Source organism: Oryzias latipes, chromosome 15 (genome assembly GCF_002234675.1).
Source record: "Oryzias latipes chromosome 15, ASM223467v1".
In the NCBI taxonomy this organism is placed as follows: Eukaryota; Metazoa; Chordata; class Actinopteri; order Beloniformes; family Adrianichthyidae; genus Oryzias; species Oryzias latipes.
In genome coordinates, this window is record NC_019873.2 from 10,513,491 (window position 1) to 10,540,986 (window position 27,496).

General features: G+C 39.2%; 2 protein-coding genes and 3 non-coding genes across 8 annotated transcripts; all 5 read right to left on the reverse strand.

Moving 5' to 3' along the window:
- Positions 1-992: 992 nt before the first annotated feature.
- On the reverse strand, positions 993-1,066 carry trnat-agu. The gene has a single exon. It is a non-coding gene; the product is annotated as a tRNA-Thr (tRNA).
- Positions 1,067-1,496: 430 nt separating this feature from the next.
- Positions 1,497-1,570, reverse strand: trnat-cgu. The gene has a single exon. It is a non-coding gene; the product is annotated as a tRNA-Thr (tRNA).
- Positions 1,571-1,815: 245 nt separating this feature from the next.
- trnat-cgu lies at positions 1,816-1,889 on the reverse strand. Its single transcript has one exon. It is a non-coding gene; the product is annotated as a tRNA-Thr (tRNA).
- Positions 1,890-2,701: 812 nt separating this feature from the next.
- slc22a15 (solute carrier family 22 member 15) lies at positions 2,702-25,087 on the reverse strand. Of its 4 annotated transcripts, XR_002874719.1 has the most exons (14): positions 24,895-25,087; positions 20,065-20,214; positions 19,839-19,971; positions 16,770-16,934; positions 16,557-16,686; positions 16,097-16,157; positions 9,093-9,259; positions 8,173-8,313; positions 7,684-7,799; positions 7,318-7,426; positions 7,175-7,247; positions 5,442-5,600; positions 3,492-3,898; positions 2,702-3,403 (listed from the first exon to the last, which is right to left on the reverse strand). XR_002874719.1 is itself a non-coding variant. In XM_011484160.2 (13 exons), exons 1-13 carry the CDS (start codon positions 24,976-24,978, stop codon positions 3,863-3,865), a joined length of 1,494 nt encoding a protein of 497 aa, XP_011482462.1. In that variant the 5' UTR covers positions 24,979-25,087; the 3' UTR covers positions 2,702-3,862. The 4 variants fall into 4 exon arrangements, 3 of the variants coding, with proteins under 3 accessions (XP_011482462.1, XP_023818924.1, XP_023818925.1); XM_011484160.2 differs by having other exon boundaries at positions 2,702-3,898; positions 7,714-7,799; XM_023963156.1 differs by having other exon boundaries at positions 2,702-3,898.
- A 51-nt stretch (positions 25,088-25,138) lies between these two features.
- Positions 25,139-26,921, reverse strand: LOC101164247. Its single transcript, XM_023963158.1, has one exon. The coding sequence runs from the start codon at positions 26,813-26,815 to the stop codon at positions 25,919-25,921; it is 897 nt and encodes a 298-aa protein (XP_023818926.1). The 5' UTR covers positions 26,816-26,921; the 3' UTR covers positions 25,139-25,918.
- Between the last annotated feature and the right edge of the window lie 575 nt (positions 26,922-27,496).

The following is a 27,496-nucleotide window of genomic DNA, read 5'->3' on the forward strand; positions in this document are numbered from 1 at the left end:
TAACCTATTGCAGATTCAGTCTTCCCCGCCTGCTGCAGGTCAACAATTTGGTTTCTGGTGTCCTTAGACAGTTCTTTGGTCTCTGCCATAGTGGAGTTTGGAGTGTGACTGTTTGAGGTTGTGGAAAGGTGTCTTTTATATAGAGAACCAGTTCAAACAGGAGCCATTAATACAGGTAACAAGTGGAGGAAAGAGGATCCTCTTACAGAAGACGTCACAGGTCTGTGAAAGCCAGAAATCTGGCTTGTTTGTTATTGATAAAATACTTATTTTCCACCATAATTTACAAATAAATTCTTTAAAAATCAGACAATGTGATTTTCTGGATTTCTTATCTCATTTTGTCACTCATAGTTGAGGTTTACCTATGATGAAAATCACAGACACCAAGTGGGAGAACCTGTACAATTGGTGGCTGAATAAAAACTTTTACCACTGTAAATGTGCACGTGCCATCCCCTGTATAGGCATGCATGTACAGTCAGGACCATGAATATTTGGACAGAGACACATTCTTTCTAATTTTGTTTCTGTACATTACCACAGTGAATTTGAAACAAAACAACTCAAATTCCATTGAAGTGCAGACTTTCAGCTTTTATTGAATGGGTTGAACAAAAAGATTGCATAAAAATGTGAAAAACCAAAGCATTTTTTAACCCAATCCCTTCATTTCATCTGAGTTGTTTTATTTCGAATTCACTGTGGTAATGTACAGAAACAAAATTAGAAAGAATGTGTCTCTGTCTAAATATTTATGGTCCTGATTGTACATACCTATATAGGCTTTATCTTACATGTGCACCCTTCTGTAGACATGTACATACATGTCCAATTGTGCAAATCTATATAGCAGTGTGCAGCCCTATACTGGCATGCACTTACAAGAATTTTTCTGTAATGGTATATTTTGATATTTTCTCCAGGAAAATTTTGTTTTTGGACGTCAGCATGGGCAGATATGCTGGTACACATGAGATGCTTTTCTTTAGAGGCACTGCTGGGATTTGGACCCAGGATCTCCTGTTTACTAGACAGGCACTTTAACCAACTAAGCCACAGTGCCTGACAACAATAAATTAAATGGTTTTTCACAATCGTTGAATACATCAAATGATTTTACATTTTTTTCTTTGGTACACATTCATTTTAAGCCAAAATTGTTGGGATTTTGGATTGGACCAAGGACCAAGTATCTTCTTTTTAATAGACAGGCGCTTTAACTAACTAAGCCACAGCGCCTGTTAACAATAAAGTAAATGGTTATTCATAAACTCTAAATAGATCAAATGATTTCAATGAATTTTGTTCGGTAGACACTGATTTTAAGGGAATGTTGCCTGCCTTCTAAGGATTTTTAGTTTTTCTAAATGTATTTGAAAATAATTAATAACCGTATTTACAATTTTTCCATTAAGAGAAATTGGTAAAGTGTATCAATATGGAACCTTTTTGCTTCAGTCTGAACATTTATTCAAAGTAGAAGCTTTTTGACAAGGCACTGCTGGGATTTGGACCCAGGATCTCCTGTTTACGAGACAGGCGCTTTAGCCAACTAAGCCACAGCGCCTGATAACAATAAAGAAAATGGTTGTTCATAAACGCTAAATATATCAAATGATTCCAATGATTTTGTTCGGTAGACACTGATTTTAAGGGAATGTTGCCTGCCTTCTAAGGATTTTTAGTTTTTCTAAATGTATTTGAAACATAATTATTTACAACTTTGGAATTAAAAGCAATTGGTAAAGTCTGTTAATGTGGAATATTTTTGCTTCAGTCTGAACATTTAATCAAAGGAGTAGCTTTATGACAAGGCACTGCTGGGATTTGGACCCAGGATCTCCTGTTTACGAGACAGGCGCTTTAACCAACTAAGCCACAGTGCCTGACAACTATGATGTAAATGGTCTTTGACATTCGTTGAATACATCAAATGACACCAAATTTCATATCTGGTATACATACATTTTAAGGCAAAATCGCCTGTCTTCTAAAGTTTTTTGTAATGCCATAAAGGTTTTTGAAAAAAATTAAAGTAAGAATTAGAAAAAAGAAAAGAAACTGATTAAAAAACATCAGTGATTATCCATTAATGGCAAATCTTAACACTTTTCTACTACGAGAGTTTTGATTTCAGCATGGACTAACGCTGACACATATGTGATGCTTTTCTTAAGAGGTACTGCTGGGATTGGAACCTAGGATTTCCTGTTTACGAGACAGGCGCTTTAACCATCTAAGCCACAGCGCCTGACGACAATAAATTAAATGGTTTTTCACAATCGTTGAATACATCAAATGATTTTACTTTTTCTTTTTTTGGTATACAATAATTTTAAGGTACATTTGCCTGTTCTCTAATGTTTTTTTGTAATGTCTTATAAATCGGGGAAAATGTGGGGAAAAAATTAAAGTAAGAATAAGCAAAAAAGTAAAAAAATTATGGTGGAAAATAAATATTTGATCAATAACAAGATTTCAGGCTCTCACAGACCTGGAACTTCTTCTGTAAGAGGATCCTGGTTTTTTGATTAAGTAGCCCCTTAAAAAGAAGATCCTGAGGGCAACGGGCCCTTATGTAGTTAAATAAAGATTACAAAAAGCAAAAACTAAATAAATAAAAAAATCTCACAGATGGCTTGAGTTCTTGGGTTTCCTTTTTTCTTCAAGTTTCTTGTCCATTAACACTAAAACAACATTTTAACATTCAAATAGTTCCCTTTATTTAAGCTCTGTTATTTACAAAAATAAATCTTTGAAAGTAAACAATCATTTGCAATAACAAGTTTTCTTTCAGTCTGTTAGACACAGACAATAATCGTAAACATAATTGACAAGTTTTCATTCACAAATAGAAATTTTACACAAAAGAAAACATAGCAAACAGCAGTCTCTTCTCAAAAACGACAATTTTCTTTCCATTACAAGACAGGAATGTTTTTTTTAAGTAAACAAAGTACAAATCCAAAAATATGATAGACAGTTTATTTATCTTTATTTATTTAGGAGAATTTGGTCCATTGAAATTTGAACTGAAATCTGCAGGAATGAAATAGATGTTTAAGTTATTAACAGGAAAACTTTTGGAATTTAAAAAGCTCGACAAACCTAGAATCTTAAATTCTCTACAGAAACTGAATCTGCTCAGTTTAACTTCATCCCCTAAATGCTACTTATCCAAAGTGCTTTGATGCCACAGGCACAGTTTTAATGCAGAAACTACTGTCATAGACTGACAGGTTTTCTCTCTGGAAACAATCCTTTTCCATGTAGTCTTGAGACAAACTAAATAAACAAAACTTAGAAAACATCTGAGTTTAGAACCCTCCAAAAGTGGAAACAGCTCCTCCTACAGGCCTCTAGGCGCCACTGCAACATACCCATAAGTGTCTTCAAAAATCTGAAAACAAATCAAAAAAACATTTTTTAATTCTAATTTTTTTCTGACACAATTATGGCAAACTTGAAGACTAGAGTAAAGCACTGACAGTGAATTTGGCCTTTTATGTCATCATGACAGAATGCTGTACCACTGGCACACGTGCAGTTCTATCTGAAAACAGCGAACATTTTTATATGGCGGAAACACCTGGCTGGCAAAATGCTCAATAGTCCTTTTCCCTTCAACTCTCCACTGTGGAATAACAGCTTGAACTCCTGTCATCTGCAGAATAAGCCACTGGCTCCATGAAGAAGTGAGGAAGGTACGACGGTTTCCCGTTCACCTGCCTCTGTCTGCAGGCAGGGCGCCTCCTCTCTGTCAGCTAGGAATGTCGCAGCTTTAAAAGACGACAGGATTCTTTCTGAGGTACTTTCAGGGGCAGTCCACGGCTCTGAGGCGGCATGGAGGAGGGAGAGGTCACAAGTGGTTTGATTCATTGTCGTAAAGAAGAGCCTGAAGGCAAAATAAATAAACATAAACAGACAAATGAATAAATAGTATGTCCTCCCCTCACATTCTACACTGTCTCATCTAGGGAAGAATAAATATGATGTAAAAAACAAATTGAATATATTTTTGTTAAAGTTTTAAACTGTTTTTGATTGTCATTTGGCCTTAAAGTCCCACTCCGATCATCTTTTGATCTACTGTCAAAGTGCTCCCCGTGGTCTTTTAATTAATAATGCCGTTTCTAGACAAAACAAAAAGAAAAACTGTCCTTTAGTAGTTTCTGCAGAGCAGCAGGAGTTCATCAGAAATTCACCTTTGAGTGGTGGGCGGGACTGTTGGCACAGGGCCACCCCTGAGAGTTGAGAGCAGGAGCTTGTCGCACACAGCATATTTTCTACATCACAAAAACGATCTTTTAAAAATGCATTTTTTTTCGCTTGTTATTCACAATGTGCATAAAGAAATACTCAGAAATGAAATTTTAAGCTTAATTTTCTTTATAAATGTCCTCCATCGTCAGAAAAATGCTACAGGACCTTGTTAAATACACCCATCACAGTGGGTCTTTAAAGAGTTTTTTAGCTATCGTATGCTGGCAAATGATGTCTCAGAGTGTTCAGGTATTTTTACTTTTTTAATCAACATCTGAAATTCTCCTGTTCTTCTCTTTTTTAGCTGATTTAGAATTTAAAGTATGTTTAAATACCTTTATTGTTCAAGTTGAGATTCCTTATTTATGACTTGTGTTAGCAATTTTGGAGCTAATTATCATATCATTTAGCATTTTCCAGCAACATCTGGAGTAATTCTACTTTTATAGGATACTTTTAGCAACTTTGTTTTGAATTTCAGCTATTTTTGCATCTCGTTCTTTTTGCACAGCTAGCTAGTTTATCTTTTTATTTTGCCTGACAATCTAGTCAAAGCACAGATCAGACGTTCAGCAACGCAGTGAAAATTGGGACTCGTGGCCAATATTTCAGCATATTCAAATATCTGAACTTTGGCCAAGAATTCACGTCAACCAATCAGTTGATGATGTAATCAGTGGGTGGAGTCCAAAACCATCTTGGAGGAACTCTATGATATTTTTCTTGTTTTTAATCGACACAATGATAATAAGATCGTCATATTTTATTCTTATTTTTTCCCTCCTAAGATTAATGCGGGAGAACCAGTCTTCAAAGTGGGTCACAGAGAGACAGAAGTTGTCGTTCTGGGAGAATCTCTGAATGATCTCATGAACCCAGATATGGATAAATGATTACAGATGCTTTTGTGGAACTGTTTAAAATAAATAACCCTGATGTTTAAACAACATCTGTGTCTTTCATGTGTTGGAAATGAGATATCCAGATACAGTCAATGCTTCCATGTAGCGATGAGGCTAAAAGCTTTTCACAGCAGCTCCTCCCACAGGCTTACAAGCACATGTTTAGACGAGTGTTGAGCAGGGAATTTGGTGCATGTCAAAAGAGAGGCAGCAGACAGGAATTTGAGGTGTGAATCGTGTTGGTGTAAATGCAGCATGAGAGTCTCGGGTCACCTTGGTCTCCAGAACCCGGGCCTGGTTCGGGCTGCTCAGATCCTCCAGGGTTTCTGCTGCAGGTCTGTGGAGGGTTTCAGGCAGCAGGAGGCCCAGACAGCCAGCAGACAGGCCGCTCAGACAGAACACGGTGAAGGGCATGGAGGTGTGCAGAGCCCGCTGCAACACACACACACACATACACACACACACACATCAGATCACTGCGGTGCTCTGCTAAACTGGCCTGGGCTCAAACTCCAACATCATTTGAACATTTCCCCAGTTCTCTTTCATGAGCAGGAGAAACTTCCACATTAGTTCACCTGAAGACTTGCTGAAGATGTGCTGGAGAAATACAGCAAAACAAGAGAGAAGTAAAAAACTATTGACACAAAACGCCACAAGGGGTCACTAAAACTCACCTTAAGAGACCAGCCAAGATCCCCTGTTTGAGTTCAGTAATTTAATCTCTAGACTAACATTCCCCCTCAAAATGTGGAAAACTGAGATTCACCTGCTTTTTTTGTTTCATGAAAACACACAGCCTGATAAAAGCAATGGGAGAACGTATATAATATTAGAAAAAAAATGATTAACTAAATAAATAAACAACAACAAAAAATCAGAATGTTTTAATTAAGATTCCCATTTTGTTCATTAGCTTCATCTTTGCTCATTTTGAGGCCAAAACAGCTCTTCTTTCTGCATGAATCAACTGCTGGAAACTCCCTTCACAGGATGACCCCGCCCGGACAAACATCTGCATGAACTTTTTTTCTGCTAGTGTGACTCACTGCTTTTAAACGCCCTGCCTTTGCAGCCTGATAACGGAGAATCCTGGAAGAAGAAAATATGAAAAAAAGGGGATTGCTCTGCTGAAGAGCACATATTTTTCAGCTGACTCAAACCGGCGATTTGGGAGGAAGTGAAGAAACACAAACTGCCAGAGAGGAGCTGACAAGTTTACTGTTGTAGAAAAAACGAAACTTCTGCAAGAATCATTTCACCTGCAGACACTGAGGGTGTTACTCTGAACCTATAAAGTGAAACCTCCTGAGGGAGGGAGTTTCTTCAAAGGTACACAATACAGTTAAACATAAAGACCCACTCTCATGAAAGTTTTGTTTTATGCTGTTTGTACCATTTTCTTGTGGCATTTTTCTGATGACGGAGGACATATATAAGGAACTTTAAGCATTAAATTGCATTTCTAATTATTTCTTTATTCAAATTGTTGTGAATCAGGGGCAGATGAAACAATGCAATGAGATATTTGTGACGTAAAAAATATCCTGGGCGGACCACAAGTCTCCCTGCTCTGCTCCATTCTGATCCATCCACTTGCAGACAAAAAGATCCATGAACGTCTATGTTTCTTCGCCTGAGCTGAAATCTGACTCAAAACTGTACGGCTGGATTGCTCAGATATTGCTCACCATTTTTGTTGCAGGGGTAATGTCAGGTTTGGGTTGTGAGGTGGTTGTAAGCTAGATGGAGAACGTGTAAACAGATGGGTAACAGGGAGGGGGGCACGCTTGCCTCGTGCCAAAGGTACAGCCCACAACTAACAGGCAAATTTCCAATGCAGAAACTATGTCCAGGAAAACTACACAGGGCTTTTTTTTGGCTAAAAACAGCATCATTCTAATTAAAATACCACTGAGAAGTCTTTAAAATAGATTTAACAATGATGGGAGTGGGACTTTAAAGAAGGATCTAACTTGCTGATGCAGGAAGTGTGGCAAACTCACCATAGAGGGAACGAATGGGGCCAGGATTCCTCCAACTCTGCAGGACATGGCGCAAACTCCCAAACCTGCATTCCTGGAGCACAGATGAGTCAAAGAGTATGTAAGTCGCATGGCTGCAAGTACGTGGGCGTCCAGCTACTTACCTGATGACCGTTGGGTAGAGCTCAGACGTGTAGACGTATGCGATGTTGAAGGCGGCGCTGACCATCAGTTTCCCCAAGAGAGCCAATGACGTGACGCTCAGGAAAAGTCCTGCAAACAACCAAAATATTACAAATATGCCACAGATCATCAAGAACAGCAGCTGCATTTCAATTATTCTGATGGTGAATTTTCATAAAGTCAGTTTTCTGATTGGAGGACCACTAAAAGTCATCTTCTCCTTTAAAAAAAGCTTTATTTCTGTTTCAGTGGGTGTGGAGCAGCAACAGCCCTTGACATAAGAATAAACTCATTGTGAAAGTCTTTCCCCCCCTTGTGCTGTCAATCGTGGTGTTTTTTGACTTCACCTCCGGCGCTTTTATATAGCAGAGTCTCACCGGAGGAATCAGGGACCAGCGTGGTGCAGAGGCACGCCACGCCTGCCAGACACAGGAAGGCGGCCATGCTCTTCCTCCTGCCAGCCCTGAGCAACACAAACACAGGCTGCATTAACTCAGCAACATGCAGGACAGCAGGCAAGGACAGGACAAACTTTAAAGAAAGAGAACGTTTTTCACAGCGGGACAGTTTTAGGGGTGCAAAGGGAGGTTAAATGGCAACATGCCAACATCCCAAAACATTCTTTTTCAACCGGTCCGAGGTCCAGGCAAATTTTGGTGAGTTTTTGAGGATGTGGTGGGTGTGAAATTTTCACTCAATGGCACAGTAAGAAAGTGGAATTGCAAAAACACAATGGTCCTTGCAGTCCAGGACTGCTGCATACCGTAACAGGAACAGACTGTCCCGAATCACAAAATGAGCGTTTGCTGTGAGTTTGTGTCGTTGTTTTTTCTTACCAGTGCTTGTTGATGAAGTAGATGCAGAGCGGGTAGGCAGGCAGCTCCACCACGCCGTACATGGCGACGTTCAGGTATCGGCTCCCGGACATGTCGCCGGCCCCCAGAGTCAGACCATAGTAGACCAAGCTGCACGCGTACCTGCAGCACAGCATTGGGAAAAGTCACTTTCTGACTCAGCTCTGTTTAGTCCAACCACTCCTGAAATGCCATGCAGTTGATGGCAGCTTGTTTACTGTAAATAACTTAAATAACAAGGACAACCAAGCAGTCAAATGTCAGAAGTGGGAGAAAATAATAATTAAGTGTTAACTGTAGAAATAATTACTAAATTTGCCAAAGAAAGTGTAAAATAGCTGTGAGCACAGCTGAAAAGTACTTTAAAAAAAGGGCTTTTAAGCATATGTTTGTAAATCTGACTCTGAAAGAGTCAAAGCCTCAGCAGCCATAAACCTCACTGATGTTAAAGTTATGATAAAACACATTGCAGTTAAGATTAGATGATTACATTTGGTTTATTGTGATTGTCCATTGTACAATGAGATTGAAGCCGAAGTACGGGGTCCGAGTTGGAGCGAGCATTTTACATGCGCTCGGGCAGAGTGACTCCAATTCAATCAGTTACAAAGACTCACGGCTGAATCATCCGTTTTTTCAGTGGAACACATTCTGAAAATGATTAACCTCCACTCCTTTTCTCTTTAACAAACCCTTTGAGATTGATGTTATGCAACAATCATATCTGCGGTCCTTCAGGACGCTATTAGGCATCAGAATCGAGGCGGCTCCCACTTTAAAAAACCCAGCAGAATATGAAAACAGCTGGAAGAGGAAGTAGAGTTTAATTTTTGGTTGTCTGCACTTCTGCTGTAATTTTAGGAAGCTCCGAGTTGCAAAAGCAGCCTGGTTGAGATACTCACCACACATACATGAGGACCACGGTCCGCAGGCGGAGCACGGGATGGACGATGAGCTGCAGGACTCCAGAGCGCCTGTTGTCATGGTAACCAGCCTTACCAGCACTGACACGTTGCAGGACGAGGTTGTTGGCCTTGTTGGAGTTCTTCTGAGCCATGTACCTCAGAACCTAAACACAACAAGAACAAAAAAACACGGTTGTTCTATCTTCTAAAAAAAAACCTTTCGATAAACACCAGGAGATCCAAATCTGTTCAAACAAAGGAAATGGGTAAAAAATAAAGCTAATGGACTTTAGAAACTCCTCACAGGTGCCCTGTTATCCAGAAAAAATACAAGTTTTGCTGCAGAGATTCTTTTAGTTGGTTTCAGATCCCCAAAAGAAAAGAAAAAAAGTTTTTAGGAAAAAAAGGGATTTCCAGAATCCAAATAAAATGTTAAAAAATGAAACAAAATAAGAATCCAGAAAAGGTAGATACTATGGAACATCACTGAATGATGACATTCGTTCACATTTTCAACTGGAATTACTTTGGCACTGCAATTTCTACTGACAGATGACATTTCTTTAAAAACCCACTCTGATGAAAATGGCCATTTTACTGTTTTTAACATTTTTCTGATTATGGAGAACATACATAAAGAAATTTAAACTGAAAATTGCATTTCTGAGTAATTCTTTATTCAAATAGTTTTGAATCAGGAGAAGATTTAAAAAATTCCTTTAGAAAAAGAGTTTATTTGTTACATAGAAAATACTTTGGGCAGGCCATTTCAGATGCACCGCTAATGTTAGGTTGAGGGTGTGAGGGGCTGTAAGCTAGCTGGGGAGTCTGTAAACAGAGAGCTCTTTGCAACAGGGAGGGGAAGGAGGGATGGGGGATCCACGCCAACAGTTCTGTCTACAACTCAGAGGTGAATTTCTATTGAACTAAAGACGCTCTATAGAAAATTGTTCTAGAAAACCAAATAGGATTTGGGATTTTGGCTAAAAGCAGAAAAATCATAAATGAAAGAACTGAGAATGCTTTGAAAATAGATCGGAGCGGGAATTTCAGCTTCTGGTCACAGTTACTGTTGTTCAGTGATTGCTCAATCAACGCTTCACCACCTGCTGGCAAAACATCATTGTGGTTCCCCTCTTTTTCAAAGCTCAAACGTCATCATTAAATCAGTGATGACCCATACTACCAACATTTTCCTGTGTCCTATTGTGTTTCATTTTTTAATATTTCATTTTGATTCCTGGAAATTATTTTAAATTTCTAAAATGTAATTTTGTTTTTTTATTATTTGTTTGGCTTTTTTAAATTGTCATTGTGATCGGTAAGATGTTTTTGTGTTGAGTGACTTCTTGATGTGGTTTGTACTTCAGGGCCACCGTAGTTGAGGCATTGTTAAACGCATCCTGTTATTGTGACAACAAACTGCAGCTTCCTCTATGGCTCTTTTTCCATTTTCTTCTCTTGTCTCTTTGGTTTACATATTAAGAACAAAAAATGAGGCAGATAAACATAGAAGATAATTCTGATTTATTTCAAATCTAAGACCCAGAAAACCTACAGAGTTAACGATCAGATGAATAAACCTTAAAGCAAAAGGATCCCAGCTCCTTTAATCTGTCTGAAATGTTAGCTAAAAGCATTTTGCACAACCACAACAGTTTCCCCCCCTGAGACACAGGGTTCATTTGAAGTTTCACTTTTGCTCTTTTGAGATGTTGAAAGTCAAAGCCAACTGCCTCTGACCAAAAGAGCTTTAGCAGAACTCGAAGTAACAGAAAACCTTCATAAAAAACATCATTTGATCCTGGGAAGGTTTTCAATCAAGCGGATGAAACAGAAAACTTTCTGAAAGGCGTTTTTATAGACATGCTACTTCTCTAAAAGGAGGACAAAGGAGAGGCCATTTCATCATAAAGTCACTTTATAAACTCTGACGGATAAACAAGTAAAAAGAAAAATACAAATTACATTTGACTGGAATTATGTGAACCTTATATTAATATTTAACTTTCTGTTTCAGTTCTGTTCTCCAGAATTCACTGAAGTTGAACACTTGATTCATTTAAAGACCCACTCCCATGAAAAAAGGGTTTTGGTGTGTTGAACATGTTCTTGTTCCATTTTTCTAAAAATGGAGGACATATATAAGGAAAAATAAACTCAAAATGCCATTTCTGAGTATTTCTTTATTCGAGTTGCAGTTTGAATAAGATATTGTGACGTTGGGTGGGCCACAGGCTCCCTGTTCCACTCCATTCCGATGCATCTGACTAGTAGACGACTAGATCCATGTTCGCCTTTGTTTTCCTCGTCAGAGCTGGAATCTGACTCAAAACTTTACGGCTGGGTGGCTCTGATACTGCTCCCCATTTTTGTTGGACCGCTAATCTCCGGTTGAGGGTGTGAGGGGCTGTAAGCTGGTGGGAGAGTGTGTAAACAGAGAGCTGATGGGTAGGATACTGCCACAAGTTCAAGTAGTTAAGGCTTAAAGTTTACTTCAGTTCAACTTAGTTACTAAAACTGGAGAAAAACTAATGAAAAGAAGAATCAGAGAAAGGTTTTTTGGTCCCTGAGCGTTTATTCTTTTGTCTATTTAATGGTGGAATTCAGGTTTTGGTTCTTGTTATTCATGGCGTAAAAGCGGTAGCAGATGAAGTAACAGGTGAAGTTTTCTTGAATTATTTCTTCTTCCCATTGAGTCAGATGAGTCTCGTTTTTACATGTTCCTCCTGTTCTCTATGACAACGGTTTACTCTGTCAGTTTTTGCAGTTTGCCAGGAGCATAATAGTGAAACAGATTGAGAGTACGCATCTTTTCCAGAGCCGTCACCGTGTGGTCGACATGTTGAAGCCTGAATCAGATGCCCTGATGCTCATCTAATCATCTAGAGAAAGCAGAAGCACAGCAGTACGTTTTCTCAGCTAACTCATTCTTTAGCTTTAAGCCAGGAACCAAAGCAAAAACTTAAAACCAAATATTCAGCGAACAGTTCTGTACTAAAGTACTTTCAAACAATAATCCATTACAGAGGATTTATGTCTGTCATAGTCAGTTCTCTACTTTAATATTTCACTCTCAGAAGATTGTTTATTACTTTTAGATTAGTTTTGTTTTTTGAAGTAAAACATACAAATTTAAACCCCCGCAGTATTTCACATGTGGGTGAAGGGCGAACACTGTTTCACATTGACTGTTAAGAACACAAACTGCAAATTAAAGTGTTTGGGTATAACTAATTCCAAAACGCTTAAAGTGCCTGATTATCAGCAGGAAATAGATTTATCTGAGACTGTTATTAATCTGTTAACCCCTCATGTCCTTATTGCTTTAAACAATTACTATTACAATAGTAATTAATCATGTAATGAGTAATAGATTACAAAAACTCCTTAGTCATGGTCTATACTACTGCAAAAAAGTAATTTACATATTTTGTATATAATCAATTACTCCCGCCAGGCTAATTTCAGAGTAACAGAAAACTAAATAAAAGGAGAAAAAATAAACAAAGTGTTAAATACTTCAGAGGCTAAATGATAATCTAATCTAGTTACCGCAGCAGCTAACCACCAAACTCCGGCTAACCGCCATAATGTTGTCATTCTGCAGCAGCAAACAGGACCAGCAGCAGACCACGGTAATAGTTAAAAATGCCACCCAAAAACGGCAACACAATGACAGAAGAAGAACTAAAAGACATTAAAAAATCCTTGAACTTCATGTATGGAGAAATTGCAAACATCTCAAAAAAACAACAGCTACTTGTGGACTCAGTCGAAGAATTAAAAATAAACAAAATGCAGAAAAAAATATGCTGGTTACACAACTCGAATGTCGTGTGTCGGATCGAGAAAACACTACCGGTAATTGCAATATCGGGGGCCCGGCTAAAGGCAGTAAGTGGCTCACACTTCCAGCCTAAGAACTGTAATTCTCACCCTGTGAACAGGAAAAAGGAAAAAGGGAAAAATAAGCCAGTTGGGGGGGGGGGGGGGGGGGGGGGGCTCTTTATATACACAACAGTCTTAAACACTAAGCTGTGGAGACAATGTCTGGCTGTATTGATGATGTCATGGAATATATATCTATAGAGATCAGTATGGAGGAGCAGAGTAACGTCATTGTCAGTTGCGTGTATAGAGCCCCTTTATCAAACACGGAAACTTTCACAGGTGCTACTGAAAATATGTTTGCCAATATCTCCAAAGAAGGTCATATTTCTTTGTGGCGATTTTAACATACCGGTAGATTTCTTGAACCCAAACAATCACACCAAGACAGAAGATTTGACTCAACAATGTACAGTTTAAGCTTATATCCATTAATCAACAAACCGAGCAGACTAACAACAAATAGCGCAACCTTGATAGATAATATATTCACAAACTACCTAGAAAATGGAATAAAAAGTGGATTAATGATGACTGACATCAGTGACCACCTTCTAGTATTTGAAAACTATGTGTGTTTGTAGAGAAATGAAAGAAAAAAGCCAAATAGTTCACAGAAGAAAACCAACAGAGGAATCAATAATGTATTTAAGTCAGAACCACAAGCACAAACTTGGATAACCCTGTATGAAAGCAACGATGTTAACCCAGCTTATGACAAATATATGCAGGGGTTTCCATCAAAATACGACAAAAACAGCTCACAAAATCCTGTAGCAGACAACGATATAATAAAAATCCATGGATGACAACTGAACTGAGAAACGCATGCAAAAAAAGAACAATTTATACAAACAATTCCTAAAAAGTAGAACTGTTGAAGTGATACAAAAAATCTAAAAACAAATTAACCCGTATCAAGAGAACAGGAAAAAGGCTATTATACAGAAAATATTTAAAAATCAATAGAGATGTGGGAAGTAACAGTGTCATTAGAAAGCTAAACGAGAAAACAAATTATCCAGACTTTAGCTGGTAAAAATGAGATGTGCAACAATGTTCAGGGTATGACGAGGGAGTTTAATGAATATTTTGTAACGGAAATTAATATGATGGTGATAAAAGAGGTCATTGATTCTATTGTTGACCCGCTAACCTACATTTGCAATTGATCCTTTCAAACAGGAACATATCCACAGAAAATGAAAATAACTAAAGTAATTCAACTACACAAATCAGAGGACAAACATCACTTTTGGATGTATTTTCAATAAATTCTAGAAAAAGTATTCATCACAAGGCTGGAAAATTTTGCTGAGAAACACAAACTAATATCCGACGGCCAATATGGTTTCAGAAAAAAACAGATCAACATCCATGGCGATTACGCAACTAACTGAAGAAATAATAAATGGCACAGATAATAAAGAGTTTACAGTAGGGGTGTTAATCGATCTGACAAAGGCTTTTGACACAATTGATCATAACATCTTAGTAAAGAAACTGGAAAGACATGGAATATGAAGACTGTCATTAACTTGGTTAAACAGTTACATTAAAAACCACCAGCAGTTTGTACAACTGGAAGATAAAAAAAACATCCCTGCTGACAAGGGTCAATATTAGGCCCAACACTGTTTATCCTATATCTAAATGACATACACATGGCGTCAAATACACTCAAATACTTTTTATATGCCAATGACACAAGTATAGAATGTAAAGAGGGGGAATTTCAGTGAAGTACTAAAAATAGTAAACACAGAGTTAGGGAAACTAAAACAAGGTTTTGACTAAACTAAACTTTCACTCAATGTTAAGAAAACTAAATTTCTGATTTTTGGAAATTGCCATATTCCTGCAGTTTAGATATAAAAGTTGCTATTGATAATCATGTGATGGAAAAAGTGACTGAAATTGAGTTCCTTGGAGTAATTATGGACCACAGAATAAGCTGGAGGCCACAAATAAAACAAGTCAGAGCTAGACTTGCTAACAGCATAGCAGTGTTGGGAAAAATGCGTCATTCACTCACAAAGCACATCTACTCCTATATCCATTGATAATACCATATTTACAGTACACTGTAGAAGTTTTGGGAAATACTTATAAAGCAAATCTACAGTGGACACATACAAATGCACTATTTTTATGTGGGTTTATTGAAATGGGAAGTAGTTAAACTTAAAACAGCACTCATCATGTATAAAGACAGAAATAACTTACTTCCAGTCAACATACAACTAATGTTCAAGGACAGGGGGAGGGGTTACGGGTTAAGAAATCAGCTGAACTTCCAAAAGTAGAGCATTCAGACTACAAATAAGAAAATTTGCTTTTCAGTTTGAAGTGTGGATATATGGCACGGGCTGGATGAAGGTTTAAAACAAAGCAAAGGTTTACATGTATTCAAAGAAACCTACAAGATGACCCTGATTAAACTTTACAAGGCAGGAAATGATTATTGAAAACAAATAAACAAATGTCACTTCTGCATAGTGCTATACAGAAAGTAATGTGAATGTTTTGAGAAGAAGTAAAACTGTAAATAGAAATATACACAACATAAGGTGTTGTAAAAAGGGGAGGATCATACAGGATTTTTCTTCTACCCACCCTTTTTCCAGCACACTGTTTTGTTTTATCTGTCTATTTTGAACTGCTTCTTAAAGTCCTGCTGCCATCATTTTGGATGTATTTTCAAAATGTTATTAGTGGTCCTTTAATTATGATTATAAATGACATAATTGGCCAAAAAAAAAAAAAAAGAGCGGCAGGGGTTCATGGTGCAAAGAGGTGAAGCAGTGCAGCTCTGAGTGCACTGCTGCACCGCCGTTTGGCCAGCTTTCTTCACCCGCCCCCCTTCCCCTCCCCATTGCCGAGGGCCCGGAGCTGGGAGCTTGGGGCCGACCCAGCATTTTTCTACGTCAAATCTTTTTTATTTTTTTCAAACATCCTTGTTTGTCTGCTGTTGATTTTCAATGATTTTAATTAAAATAACTACTTAGAAATTTAATTTTAAGAAAATACCAAAAACAACTTTCATCAGAGTGGGTCTTTAAGCAAGAACAGATGTTAATAATGTGAAACAAGAATTTTTACAGTGTTACCTCTTCGGCTCGCTCCGTCTGGCCCTGGGAATAAAGCCACCTAGGAGACTCTGGGAGCATACTGAGGAAAAAATGGAGACAAATCACTTTACGAGCAGGGAAAAAAGAAGCTCACGGGACACAGCTGTCTTTCAAACACTAGTTTATTGATGCTTAAATCCTTTCTGACTAGATGAACAGCAAGCACTTCACTCTCCAGACTTCTGTAGCACTCCCTGCTCTGAGCTCTCAGCAACGGGGAGGAGAAGGGGGAACGGCCAAACTCTGTGCAAACGGACAACTCAGGCGAATTTCTTATGAACTACTGCCACTCTGCAGAAACTATGTACTAGAAATCGACACAGGTTTTTGGCATAATCATAGTTAAGTACCACCGGGAACGCCGTGAAAAGATGATTGGAGCTGGTCCTTAATGGCCGACCAGCATGAGCATGGAGACTTCTCACTGAGTTCCACTCACACTGACAGCAGGAAGAAGAGAACGCCCGAGGAGTTTGCCGCCATGGCTAGCGTCCTCCACGGCCGGATGAAGTATCCCAGAGCGGCGAACAGTGCTATCCCGACAGCGAATGACATGCTGGCCAGCGTCCCTGAAGAGAAAAAGGAGCCCCCGCCCCTGCTGCTTCAGAAAGTTCTTTCAGAATGTGTCGGCTTCATCTTTGCCGTTTTGTACCTGTCATGGCCCAGTACGACTTGCCCACATATTCCTGGGTGAGAACAAAGCAGACGAGGCCGATGCCGCCGTTCATCAACCCCACCAGGAGACGGGAGGCGGCGAAGACCTCGTAACTGGGCGCCAAAGCGGTCACATAACCAAAAACCACCTCAAGGAAGAGACCTAGGAGGATAGAGATGAAAATGAAAGTTTACTTAACAAATTACCCAGGAAGGGAAGGGGATTAGCCATTGATTGTATAAGACGAGTGGACTGAATGAGCCCCCCCCCCGGTGTTTCAAACAGGAAGTACATGCTGGTTCCAAGAAGCCAAAATTCCATAGCAGTAGAGAAATAAACAGCTGTTACTCAGTCTTTCTATTGGTCAGAAGAACCTTACTCTAATACCTTTTATAACATGTTCAAGATCATCTTTTTTTTAATCTTATTTCTTTCTGCAAGTTATTAAAGTTATAAATTGACCAGTCAGATGCCTTAATTAAAGCATGTGGTCTCACGTTGAACATTCAAAACATTTGATTGACAGATTTCCTTTGGCCTGCTTTCAGGTGGTAGGGGTGTAGACTTCCAACAAGCTCACTCCTGATAAGCGAGAGTTGCTCCATAGAAACAGTAACTTAGATCAACTTAGACCAATCACTGCTTGCTGACGTCGTCTGACTCCAACATGGCAGCGTCCAACTGAATGGACTTAATTTGGTGGAAGCCTTTTCTACGGGTGATGTCACAGTAACTCAGTCCAGTTCTCATATTTAGTCAATGTCTATACCTGATACATGTAACAAGTGTCATTGGAGCAGAAAATCCCCCATCAACTTGATTTTACATTAACCATGCCCACACTGTTTACATATTCCTATAGCATAACATCAAACATTAACATGAGGTTTGTTACAAGCTTTAAAAAGTTCTCCATTTTTGTTTTAAGAGTTTTGGCCACAATAATACGAAGCAAAGTTCTGAGTCATTGTTTTTACTCAGCCTCTAGAAAAATCCTCAATTTGCTGTACCGAGTATTTTTATACCAACCCTGAAAAACCTGCAGAGCCACATACACCAGACGTTCCACAGTCTACGGTCACAGTGCGAGAATTTTGACACGTGAAAACCCTTTTTATTGTTGTCATTGTGCGTCACTGGACGACACTCCTGACAGCCAAGTGTAAATTGTGCAGCAGGGCTTTTAACTGGAGCCAATAAGAGAACTCCTGTCACGCCTCTGCTTTTATCACTACATTGGGTTCTTTACAATAGATTTTAATTTTAGAGTTTAGAGACTTGCAGAGACAAACTCCTACAAACCCTTTCCAAAAATTAGAATTTCAAGAAAAAGTGTATTTCTTTCATAGAATATGGGTCAGGGCGCCGGCCCATACCAGGGCTCCAGACTAACTTTTTTCACTAGGAGCACAGTGGCCCCTAACTGAAAATTTTAGGGTCACAACCAGAAAATTTAGGGGCGCATACCGTAAATCAACATGCTAACCAAATCTACTAATTTCCACTGTATTACTAATAAATACTTTAATAATAGATGTAGAAATTACAATGTGCTGTTTCAAATTCAGTGTCACATTTTATTCTGCACTTTTGAAGATGCAACAAGAAGGTAAACTGACAGCACCATCTTTGTGACACCAAATAGGTGCAGCCAAGATGCACAATAAGTGTGTTTGAGATCACCCAGGTGGACTCAACGCTGCGCAGATCACCTGGTGTGTGACATATTTTTGTTTTTGCTCCAACATCAACTGTCAATCATCACAAAAATATCGCGAGAAAGGGGTGGGAGCAAGGGACAAACCTACCCGGACACAGCTGGAAACTGAACTGACTGAAAGCTGCCCTTAGACTACAAAACAATGCATTACGGGACATGTGTCCTGATGGTTTTTGTAGTGGAGTGATTAATTAAAATAATTTAAAATACCAATTCATTAAAAAAGGCTACATACATCACAAAACATTAAAATAATCATAAAATATATAATAACACAGATCATACTAAGGGGGAGAAGAATATTAAAACTAAATTGAATGTTAAGGACAACTCCAACTTCCTGTTCTCCTTCAGTCTTGCTGCAGATTCGCTTTCATCTCACAGCCCCCCCGCCTGGTGTCCCCAACGATCCAGGCGAGGTGCTGGTTCATCTCAAACACGTCTATCGTTGCATTTTCCCCACGTATTTTCAGTGAGTCTAAAACTAATGTTGTTTTTGCTCGAGCGTGTTTAAAGTTCAAGCCCCGTTAGCTGTCACGCATGTAGGTGTGGGACATTTATTCTCCTCAGCTGACCCGACTCCTGCGGGACGGGGGTGGTCGGTGTGCTGCCGTAACGGCCGCGCATAACCGTTTGATACGGAGGGTGGGGGAGGCAAAATTTACTGGTCGCACACGTGCGACTGGATGTAAAATTCAGTCGCACACTCAAATTTTGGTCGCAAAATGCGACGAATTGCTCGCAGTCTGGAGCCCTGCATACTATTAAAAGACTGGAGATGGACATGTCCTTTTTTTAATGTATTTTGACTGACAGGATTATAATCTCTGTCTTGATCTTTTTTGCAAAAACTTGGGGATTTCTCTACAGTATTTTAAATTTTTATATTTTGTCTATATTTTTTGTTATTTTCTTAATTGTTAGATCATGTTTTATAGTGTTTGGCTAAATGGTTTGTTTGTTGTTGTTTTTCTTTGGTTTTGTGAGTTGTCCTCTCTGATAGAGGGCTTCAATAGTGAAGATTTACTTGCTTCACATTCTGAGAAAGACTGTGATGTCAACAAGGCTTCGTGAATAGCTTAGCTGGAATTTAGTCATCTTGAAAGTAGAGAAGTGGTATACACCCTTTTTTTCTGAAAATCTTAGCATGCACCCACAATAAAATCTGAAATGTGAAGCTATTATTTGGCTTGATAAATTCCTCCCCTGTTCTGAGATGCCATGAGGTCGACATCTCTCCTGCTTAGGATCAAGACTTCAAATATCAAAATGGACTCTGGTCTTTGTTTACATCACAGTTCATATCAAATCTGACATCCATGATGGAGGAACCACGGTTTCCCCACCTGTCAGGTAGACGGGCTTCCTGCCGATCTTGTCAGACAGCGGTCCAAAAACCACATTCCCAACCAGAAGTCCAGCAAAAAACAGCGATCCAGCAAGCCCGACCTTGTAAGCCTGCTGCTTGACGAGGAGCCACTGGGGAGCACAGAGAAGACACCGCCCTCCAAATTCTAGGTTCACCAGTTTCAACTAAATGTTTCAGAGTGAGAACACAGGAGAGTGTCTCACTTCGGTCACTATGGAGTCCACATCTTCTGTGAAGGTGGGGTGTTGGAGCTGCACCTGCTGGCTGGGCTGGGCGCTGTCCTTTGACTGGATTTGGTATTGTGGTGTAGATCCAATCAGAACGATGAGCATGGACTGACAGGCCATGTAGAGCTGCAACACAAAACCACAATTTCTCTCATCCTGTTGCAACATTTTGTGTCCAAAAAGTTCTAATTTAGGAACGTTGCAACACAAGAAAAAAGAAAGCTTGCCTTAAACCCTAACCATAATACTGCCACCATAGTCTCTTCTGCATTTAGAGTATAAAGAACTTCATAATCTCACTTTTGATTACTTTTAAACAAATCCCTAACACATAAACAAAAACATATCCAACGATCAAACAAGTCAAGGAAGAAATAATTCACAACTTTATGAGGTCACAACGTCCCATCCCATAATACTGCCTTAGAACGGTTTCATCGTTTAACAGGCCAACTAGTGGTCTCTCTGTGAACAACAACTGGCTCTAATTATTTTAACTTTTAGGTTATTTCTAAATTCCCTCACTACTTAGTGCATATAGGGCGTTCGCCATTTTGTCACAGCTTCTAAATCTACAGATCTATAATACAGAGCCCTGGAAATTTCCCAGAAGTATTTGCAAAAAACCCTGTGTGAATCATTGTTCAGTAGATTAGCGAATACAAACCACAATCTATTGAGTTTGAACAACTTGTCTTTTGAAAATAATTTACGTAAAGTTCTTTTTTTTAATACATTTTTCAGGTTTTCATCATCAGAACACAATAGAATCATAAACAGTCTTCATAAAATGGTCATATTTAAAGTATTTTACTTCGGCAAATCGGTGACATCGCATTTGCTGTTTAAAACACCTTATGAAACTCAAGCTATGTAATGTTAATGTTATGAAATTATATTTAATTCCATGTTAATAATGTACTTTTTTATTTATTTATTTTATCTACGGTCTCTTGGTGGCAGACCATGGTCAGCAAGGGACAGAGGATGTAAATTAGCAAAAGCTATAATCCAGGGTATTTACAGCATTTCTCTTTTTTAGAGCACTTCACACCGTTTTTTGTATCCATTGTCCCTTTATCAAATAAATACATATACAAAAAAGAGCATTTGTTTAAATTGCATTAAAATCCAGGTAGTCCTGCATTAAATAGTTTTTAGAAGTTATGGCAGGGATCTCCAACCTGAAACTCTGGAGCCACATGCGGTAATTTATCCCTGTTTTTGTGTCTCTTTAGCTTTAAAGAAAAATGCAAACAATTTAAATAAATAATGGCTTTTTAATTTAGGATTTTTTTTATGTAAAAGTTTTTTTGTGTAGATTCTAACATATATAACTGAACAAAATGATGATAAAAAGTTTTAATCTACTGTCAGTGTGTCTTATAACAATAAACTTAAAAAATCTTCTGCTGAACAACAGTGTTGCTGTTCAGAGGCAAAGTTCAAAAAGTATCAAATTACATTTACATGTAAAGGTTTTTTTTAGTTTTTTTTTATTGAATTCTACAACAATGTTGTCATGTTTATGTTTAATAGTAAAAGGAGACAAAAGGACGGCAGAGCCCCCTACTCAGTTTTCTTGCATTGTTAAATCAAGTAAATCTGACGCAAGAGGAAGATCTTATTTGATACATGGTGCATTTTTATTTTGAAACGGTTTGAAACTGTTTGAACTGAATGTGCTGTGACCAAAGAGAAAGTGAGTTGAACTTAGTATTTATCGAAATATATAGCAATCTCATAATTTGTTGTGAATACTTAAAACTACATTTTAAAAACAAATGCCTTAAAGACCACAAAAAATGTATCTTTGTTGGGTTTTAGTCGATAAGACACTGGCCAGAAATGTTCTCCCTAACCCAGGCAGAACCCTGGGCTAGGGAGTAGTGAGGAATTCAGACACAACATTAAAGACCCACTTTGATCATCTTTTGATCAGTTATAAATGTGTTCCCCCCAGTCTATAAAATATAATTATGCCACAAAATCAAGAAATCTCTCATTAGAAATTTATGTATGAGTTGTGGGCGGGGTTGCTGGTACAAAGCAACCTTGCCCCAATTCTCGCCATCTGTGTTTACACACATTCTCGGTAGCTTAAAGCACCACACACCCCCAACATAACATTACTGGTCTGACAGAAATGGTGAGCAATATTGGAGCCATCCAGCCGTACAGTTTACATCCAGATTCCAGCTCAGATATGGAAAACAAGGACGAACATGGATGTAGTTGTCTACAAATGGATGCATCAGAATGGAGCAGAACAGGGAGCTTGTGGCTTGTTTAAAGTTCTATGACACACATTCAATCTTTTCCAGAGTGCATTTTTTCAGCTGCTCCTGATTCACAACAATTTGAATAAAGAAATATTTTGAAATGTATTTTTTAGTTTAATTTCCTTTTACATGTCCTCCATCATGAGAAGAATGTTACAAGAGCATGTTCAAAACACTATTTTTGGGCTTTTTATGGAGAAAAAAAATAGACTCACTGGATTTGTGGAAGTGTAATTCTTGGGAGGGAGTTAGTTTTAAGATGGTGCTATTTCAAGTTGTGTATACTTAAATAGTATTTTGTAGTTTTTTGTGTTTGTGCTTTGTAAGATTTTGACATTGAATATGTACGAGAATACGCAATTGCAAGAACATAGTTATGCACACAATGTATTATGCAAGTTACAGATCAAGTAATACAGATTCACAAATCCAGTGGATATGTTCTCTCCATGATGCTATGAAAATCCTCAGCTTTGAACGTCTTAGAACAGTGGCGGTTTTAGATATGGGCGATGTGGGCGGTCGCCCAGGGCGGCACTTCATAGGGGGCGGCATTTGCCGTGCCCGATGCGTGCGTAACGCATATTGTGCGTAACGCATATTGTGCTACGATATTCAAAGAGGAAGCTTGTAGCTTTTAATTTGAAATTGCTTCAGCTGCCGACACTTAACACTTTTACTTTGACACATCAGACTGTTAAGAATGTCTTCATCCTCTTTGCTCTTCACAGTTATGGTGCAAAAAATAAAATAAAAAAAAATAAAAAAATAAAAGATGAAATAACTCAGAGTGAAAAAACGTAAAACAGGCACATGAAAAGGAATTGGGCAGAACAAACACCCGTGCTCAACTCAATTTCGACAAAAGCAGGCAATGGGGATTATTTCCCACAATACTTTGCTCTGACACGGCAGACCCGACACGCACGTGACCACCGCCCTCTGCTGCAAGACGCTTGCGGCCACACCTCTTTGCTGTAGTCTTTGGAACATTAGTCAAAAAACTCGAGAGGGGGGCGCAACTCGCCGGTGGCTGAATCACACTAACAGGCGTGAGGGGAGTCTTTTTCTATCTGACAATCAACTCTGGGCCTCAGCTGCGCCTCCCGTCATAGAGACGGAGCCGCGTGTGTCAGAGGGAAGGGGAGGGGGAGGGGGGATGAGCGCAGACCATTTTTTATGGATTGAGGTTTTTTGGAGGATTTCTGCTGTTGGTGTTGCACAAATTTAGGGAAATGCCAAATATTTTTGGAGTAATCCCACTGATGAGTTCTATGATTTAGTCTTTAATGTTTTATAAGACCTAAACATATTAATCACAATAAGTTTTTTTTTTAGATCTAATCCCTCTGATATGTTTCACAAAGACACACACAGGGCGTCACACATTAAGAAATTATTGTTAAAAATGAAGCAGGAGTCCGGCTCTAAAAACAAATGCTCTAAAAAATGATAAAAGAGCAAAAAAAATGGAATTATTTGATTTGTAATTTCTTATTAATATTTCCAGGCTTTCTTTGTTTTGTTCTGCAGCATGTTCATATTTGTATAATTTTGACAGAATATATTTCTATGGGGAGCAACATATTATTTAAGGTTTAACTTGTGTTCCTGTTTTTATTCATATTTATCTTCAAAAAGTTCAGTTTAAAAGGTTTAAAAGTTTAGCTTTAGTGTGTTCATTAAATGTTTATCTTCTTCGGCCCAAAACCTTAAGCGTGTTTTTAACTTAGGCCCCCTGTGTGACTTAGTTTGACCCCCCTGTAATATGAGTCTAGAACATTCATGCATTTTTTTGTGTAAAATAGCTAAATAGAAGATAGGGAACACAACAGGATGTTGTCAAATTTTGTAGGTGTGCGGGGGGGGGGGGGGGGGGGGGCGCCTGTGGGGTTACCCGCCCAGGGAGTAAGTCAGTGTAGAACCGCCACTGTCTTAGAATATGGAACTTTGATGCTACAGCTTTACTGCAGTTTGTATTCTAGTTTCCCCGTTTTGTTCAAGTAAGAGGATGAGATTATATTAGACATTTTGATTTAGAAAAATATAGATAATGTATAATATTCAGACCAAACCTGCAGGGACCTGACTGCATCCTCCAGATACGGGGGAGAGACGTCGGGACACTGCTGCTTTTTCATTCCGCATGACCCTGAACAATCTCATGTTAACTACATATCTGGAATGGAACCAGCAACCAAAGACAAACAAGAAATAGGGGGAGGGCGCATTGATGCAAACCTTCAAACAAATCAACGGCAACTATATGTAAATTTACAATGCTGCACGCACGCAGAGCTTAAATTAATCAGTAGGAATTCTTGTGCTCAACAATATATATTTTTGTACACAATCTTTGCAAGCTTGTTGTCTTGAATAGCAGCCAGACTCAAGTTTAATAAAAAAAAAAAACCTCTAAAAATCTGGACTGTCTGGAAGCCACGTAGCACCAAAGATGCTAAACATCCGGGAATGTTCCGTTCGGACCCATTTCTGTTCATTAACGCACGTTTCGCCCACTGACCTGGGACAGGTTGAGGACAAACACGGCCCGTCTCTGGAAGGGTCCGAACTCGCCGACCGTTTGAAAAGCGCTCTCTAAATCCATTCCAGTCGGGGCACGACAGCGGCTCTCCGAGCTAGCATAGCCACCGAAGGACCGGAAGCCAAGAGGGTGACTCCACGCCCACTTCCGGTTCGATTGTTAGCTCCGCTGACCTTGTTTCAGGAATTTTTAGGTAAATAATAATAATAATCACGCACAAGAGTTGGCGAAACGAAGTTCATATTTATTAAGAGAGAGTTTATATACTTTAAATACTAATAGACAAAAAGAATAAAAAAACACGAGTGTCCTGTAAATTTAGGCACAAATAAAAGAAAACCGGCAGTAAAATCGAGTCACTTTCTAATATTTAACAGTGCATTTAGACTAAAAGCTTAATCAAATGAAACTGAAATCATCCAACCAATTTGGGTTTTTGAATTAATAAAAGCCAAGCTAAGTTGATAACAGATCGCATTTACATGCTCTTAATGTGGTTGATTGAACCTTTTTCTCCCTAAAAGTCCAAATATGAGTCTCAGATTTTTCCACAGGATACGGCTTGCGACTCATGCATCCACAGAAGGCAGTCAGAGGAGGATCTTTCCACGAGCTGCAGAATCCACAGGAATGATGCAGAGTCTTTTCCCTCTGTCATTACCAGTTCAGTGCCAAAGTGAAGCCATGAATCCATCCATTCATCTTCAGACCCTGCTGTATCCATTTGGGGTCACAGGGTTGTTGGAGCCTATTCCCGCTACTGTTATGGAAAGTCTGGGAGCGCATTGAACAGGTCATCAGTCTGTTTGCACGGCCCAGAAGAGAATCCATGCATAAAAACACATTTCTGCTGCCTATATGGCGAGTCGTGAAGCTGACACAAAGACAACAGATGATAGCCTGGCGGGAACCCCCAAAGAGCAGAAAGACATTCAACAGCATTCGTTACGTTGCAGGTCCACCTTAAAACCTGCAGATGATTTCTCAACACTCTCGTAATGTATTATACTTTTGAAGATGGTTCAGTGCTGGTTGCCGGAGTTGGGTCACTTTTAGTGGTGGGTTTAGGGGCGGAACCCGGAGGATTAGAGTTGGATTCTGACTTCTTAACCAGCGGCTGATCAACCCCACCATGAGGTGTTCCATTTGTGTTTTCGGTGATCTGAGCCTGTCTTCGAAAAAATCTCTTTTTATAAGCAACTGCGAGGCCACTGATGATAATGATGATGATGATGATGACTCCGACGACAATCCCGGCCACCTTGCCCACAGAAGAGCTCGGCTCCTTGTAGAAAGGGTTTTTCGTGGCCGGGCTTTTGTCTTCACTCACAGAGTTATTGACTTTGCAGAAGAACTCTTTAATCTTCTGAGTGTCCGCGTCGTTCTTTATCTCCTTTTTCTTCGCTGATTCTTTCCAGCCTCCGTCGTCTTCTTTCCAGAAATAGCGGACGGTTCCGGCACCGGTAACATCTCCTTGACAGTCCACCGTACAGTTGGGTGTGGTTTCGCTGCACGCCAAAGGTTGCACCACAACCGTTGGGACAGGAACTCGTTTGATGATTTTTACTTGATATCCGACATTTTGGATAACATTGTTGATCTCAACATTGTATCTTCCAGCGTCTTTCTCGGTTAGCTTGATTATCGATAATTCTCCAGTTTTAAAGTTCAAGCTGATTCTGTCCTCATTCTGTGGGTAGTAGTCCGGCTTCGAGTCGCTGGTGAGCTGCTCTGCTAACAGATTGTCGTTATGCTTCCATGTTATGCTGCTGATCGAGGACGTCAAGGCCGCAGGCTTCAGCGTTAAAGTGCCGCCAAGAGCGAACTCCTTGTTTTGAAGCTCGGTTTTAACGAATCCCAGGACCACAGTCAGAACACACAGAGCGACCAAGGAACCCATGGCTACGGAACCGCGTCGATTGTCGTCCTTTTTATCAGAGAAATCGTCGAATCTCAGACTTCCTCCTTTGTCACACCCAATTCTTCTTCTTCTTGTGATTTTATTGGCGGGAGGCACTAACGTGAAGGTGCATTACCGCCACCTTCTGTGTTGGAGTGTGGGTCAGAGTGGGGATTACCTAACCAAATTTAACTAAAAAAAGAATAAATAAATAAATAAACTAAATTCTCCTCAATAACCTAGTTCTTTTCAAAAAACCTGTAATTGCACCATTTAAATTCTCCTCCCCTCCCAAAAGCTTCTTTAAAGTCATTTGCTCACCCTCTATCATCCGTACCCTACTTTCCAGTTGTCGTCTTTCCTCCGTATACAGTTCACACTGACATAGAACATGCTCCACCGACTCTTCCCCTTTCCCGCACTCACACAAACCAGTTGGATGTTTCCCTATCAGATGCAATGTATTATTTAAACCAGTGTGTCCCATCCTCAACCGTGATATTATGCAGCTATCTCTGGTGTTTACTCTGACATTCATACCTCTCCCTACTTTGTCCTGAATACTAAATAGATGTCGACCTTTCCTCTCCCTTTCCCATTGTGTCTGCCATTCTTCCATAATACGCCTCCTAATAATTGCCCTAAATTCTGTCCTGCCTAATGGAATTTCTATCTCTATTC

Coding starts and splice junctions, on each gene's coding strand:
- slc22a15 (XM_023963156.1), bottom strand. CDS start 24,978: ATGGATTTAGAGAGCGCTTTTCAAACGGTCGGCGAGTTCGGACCCTTC. Junction 9,260..16,096: donor AGACGGAGCGAGCCGAAGAG/GTAACACTGTAA, acceptor TGTTGTGTTTAG/GTTCTGAGGTACATGGCTCA. Junction 3,899..5,441: donor CCCGGGTTCTGGAGACCAAG/GTGACCCGAGAC, acceptor TTTTGCCTTCAG/GCTCTTCTTTACGACAATGA.
- LOC101164247 (XM_023963158.1), bottom strand. CDS start 26,815: ATGGGTTCCTTGGTCGCTCTGTGTGTTCTGACTGTGGTCCTGGGATTC.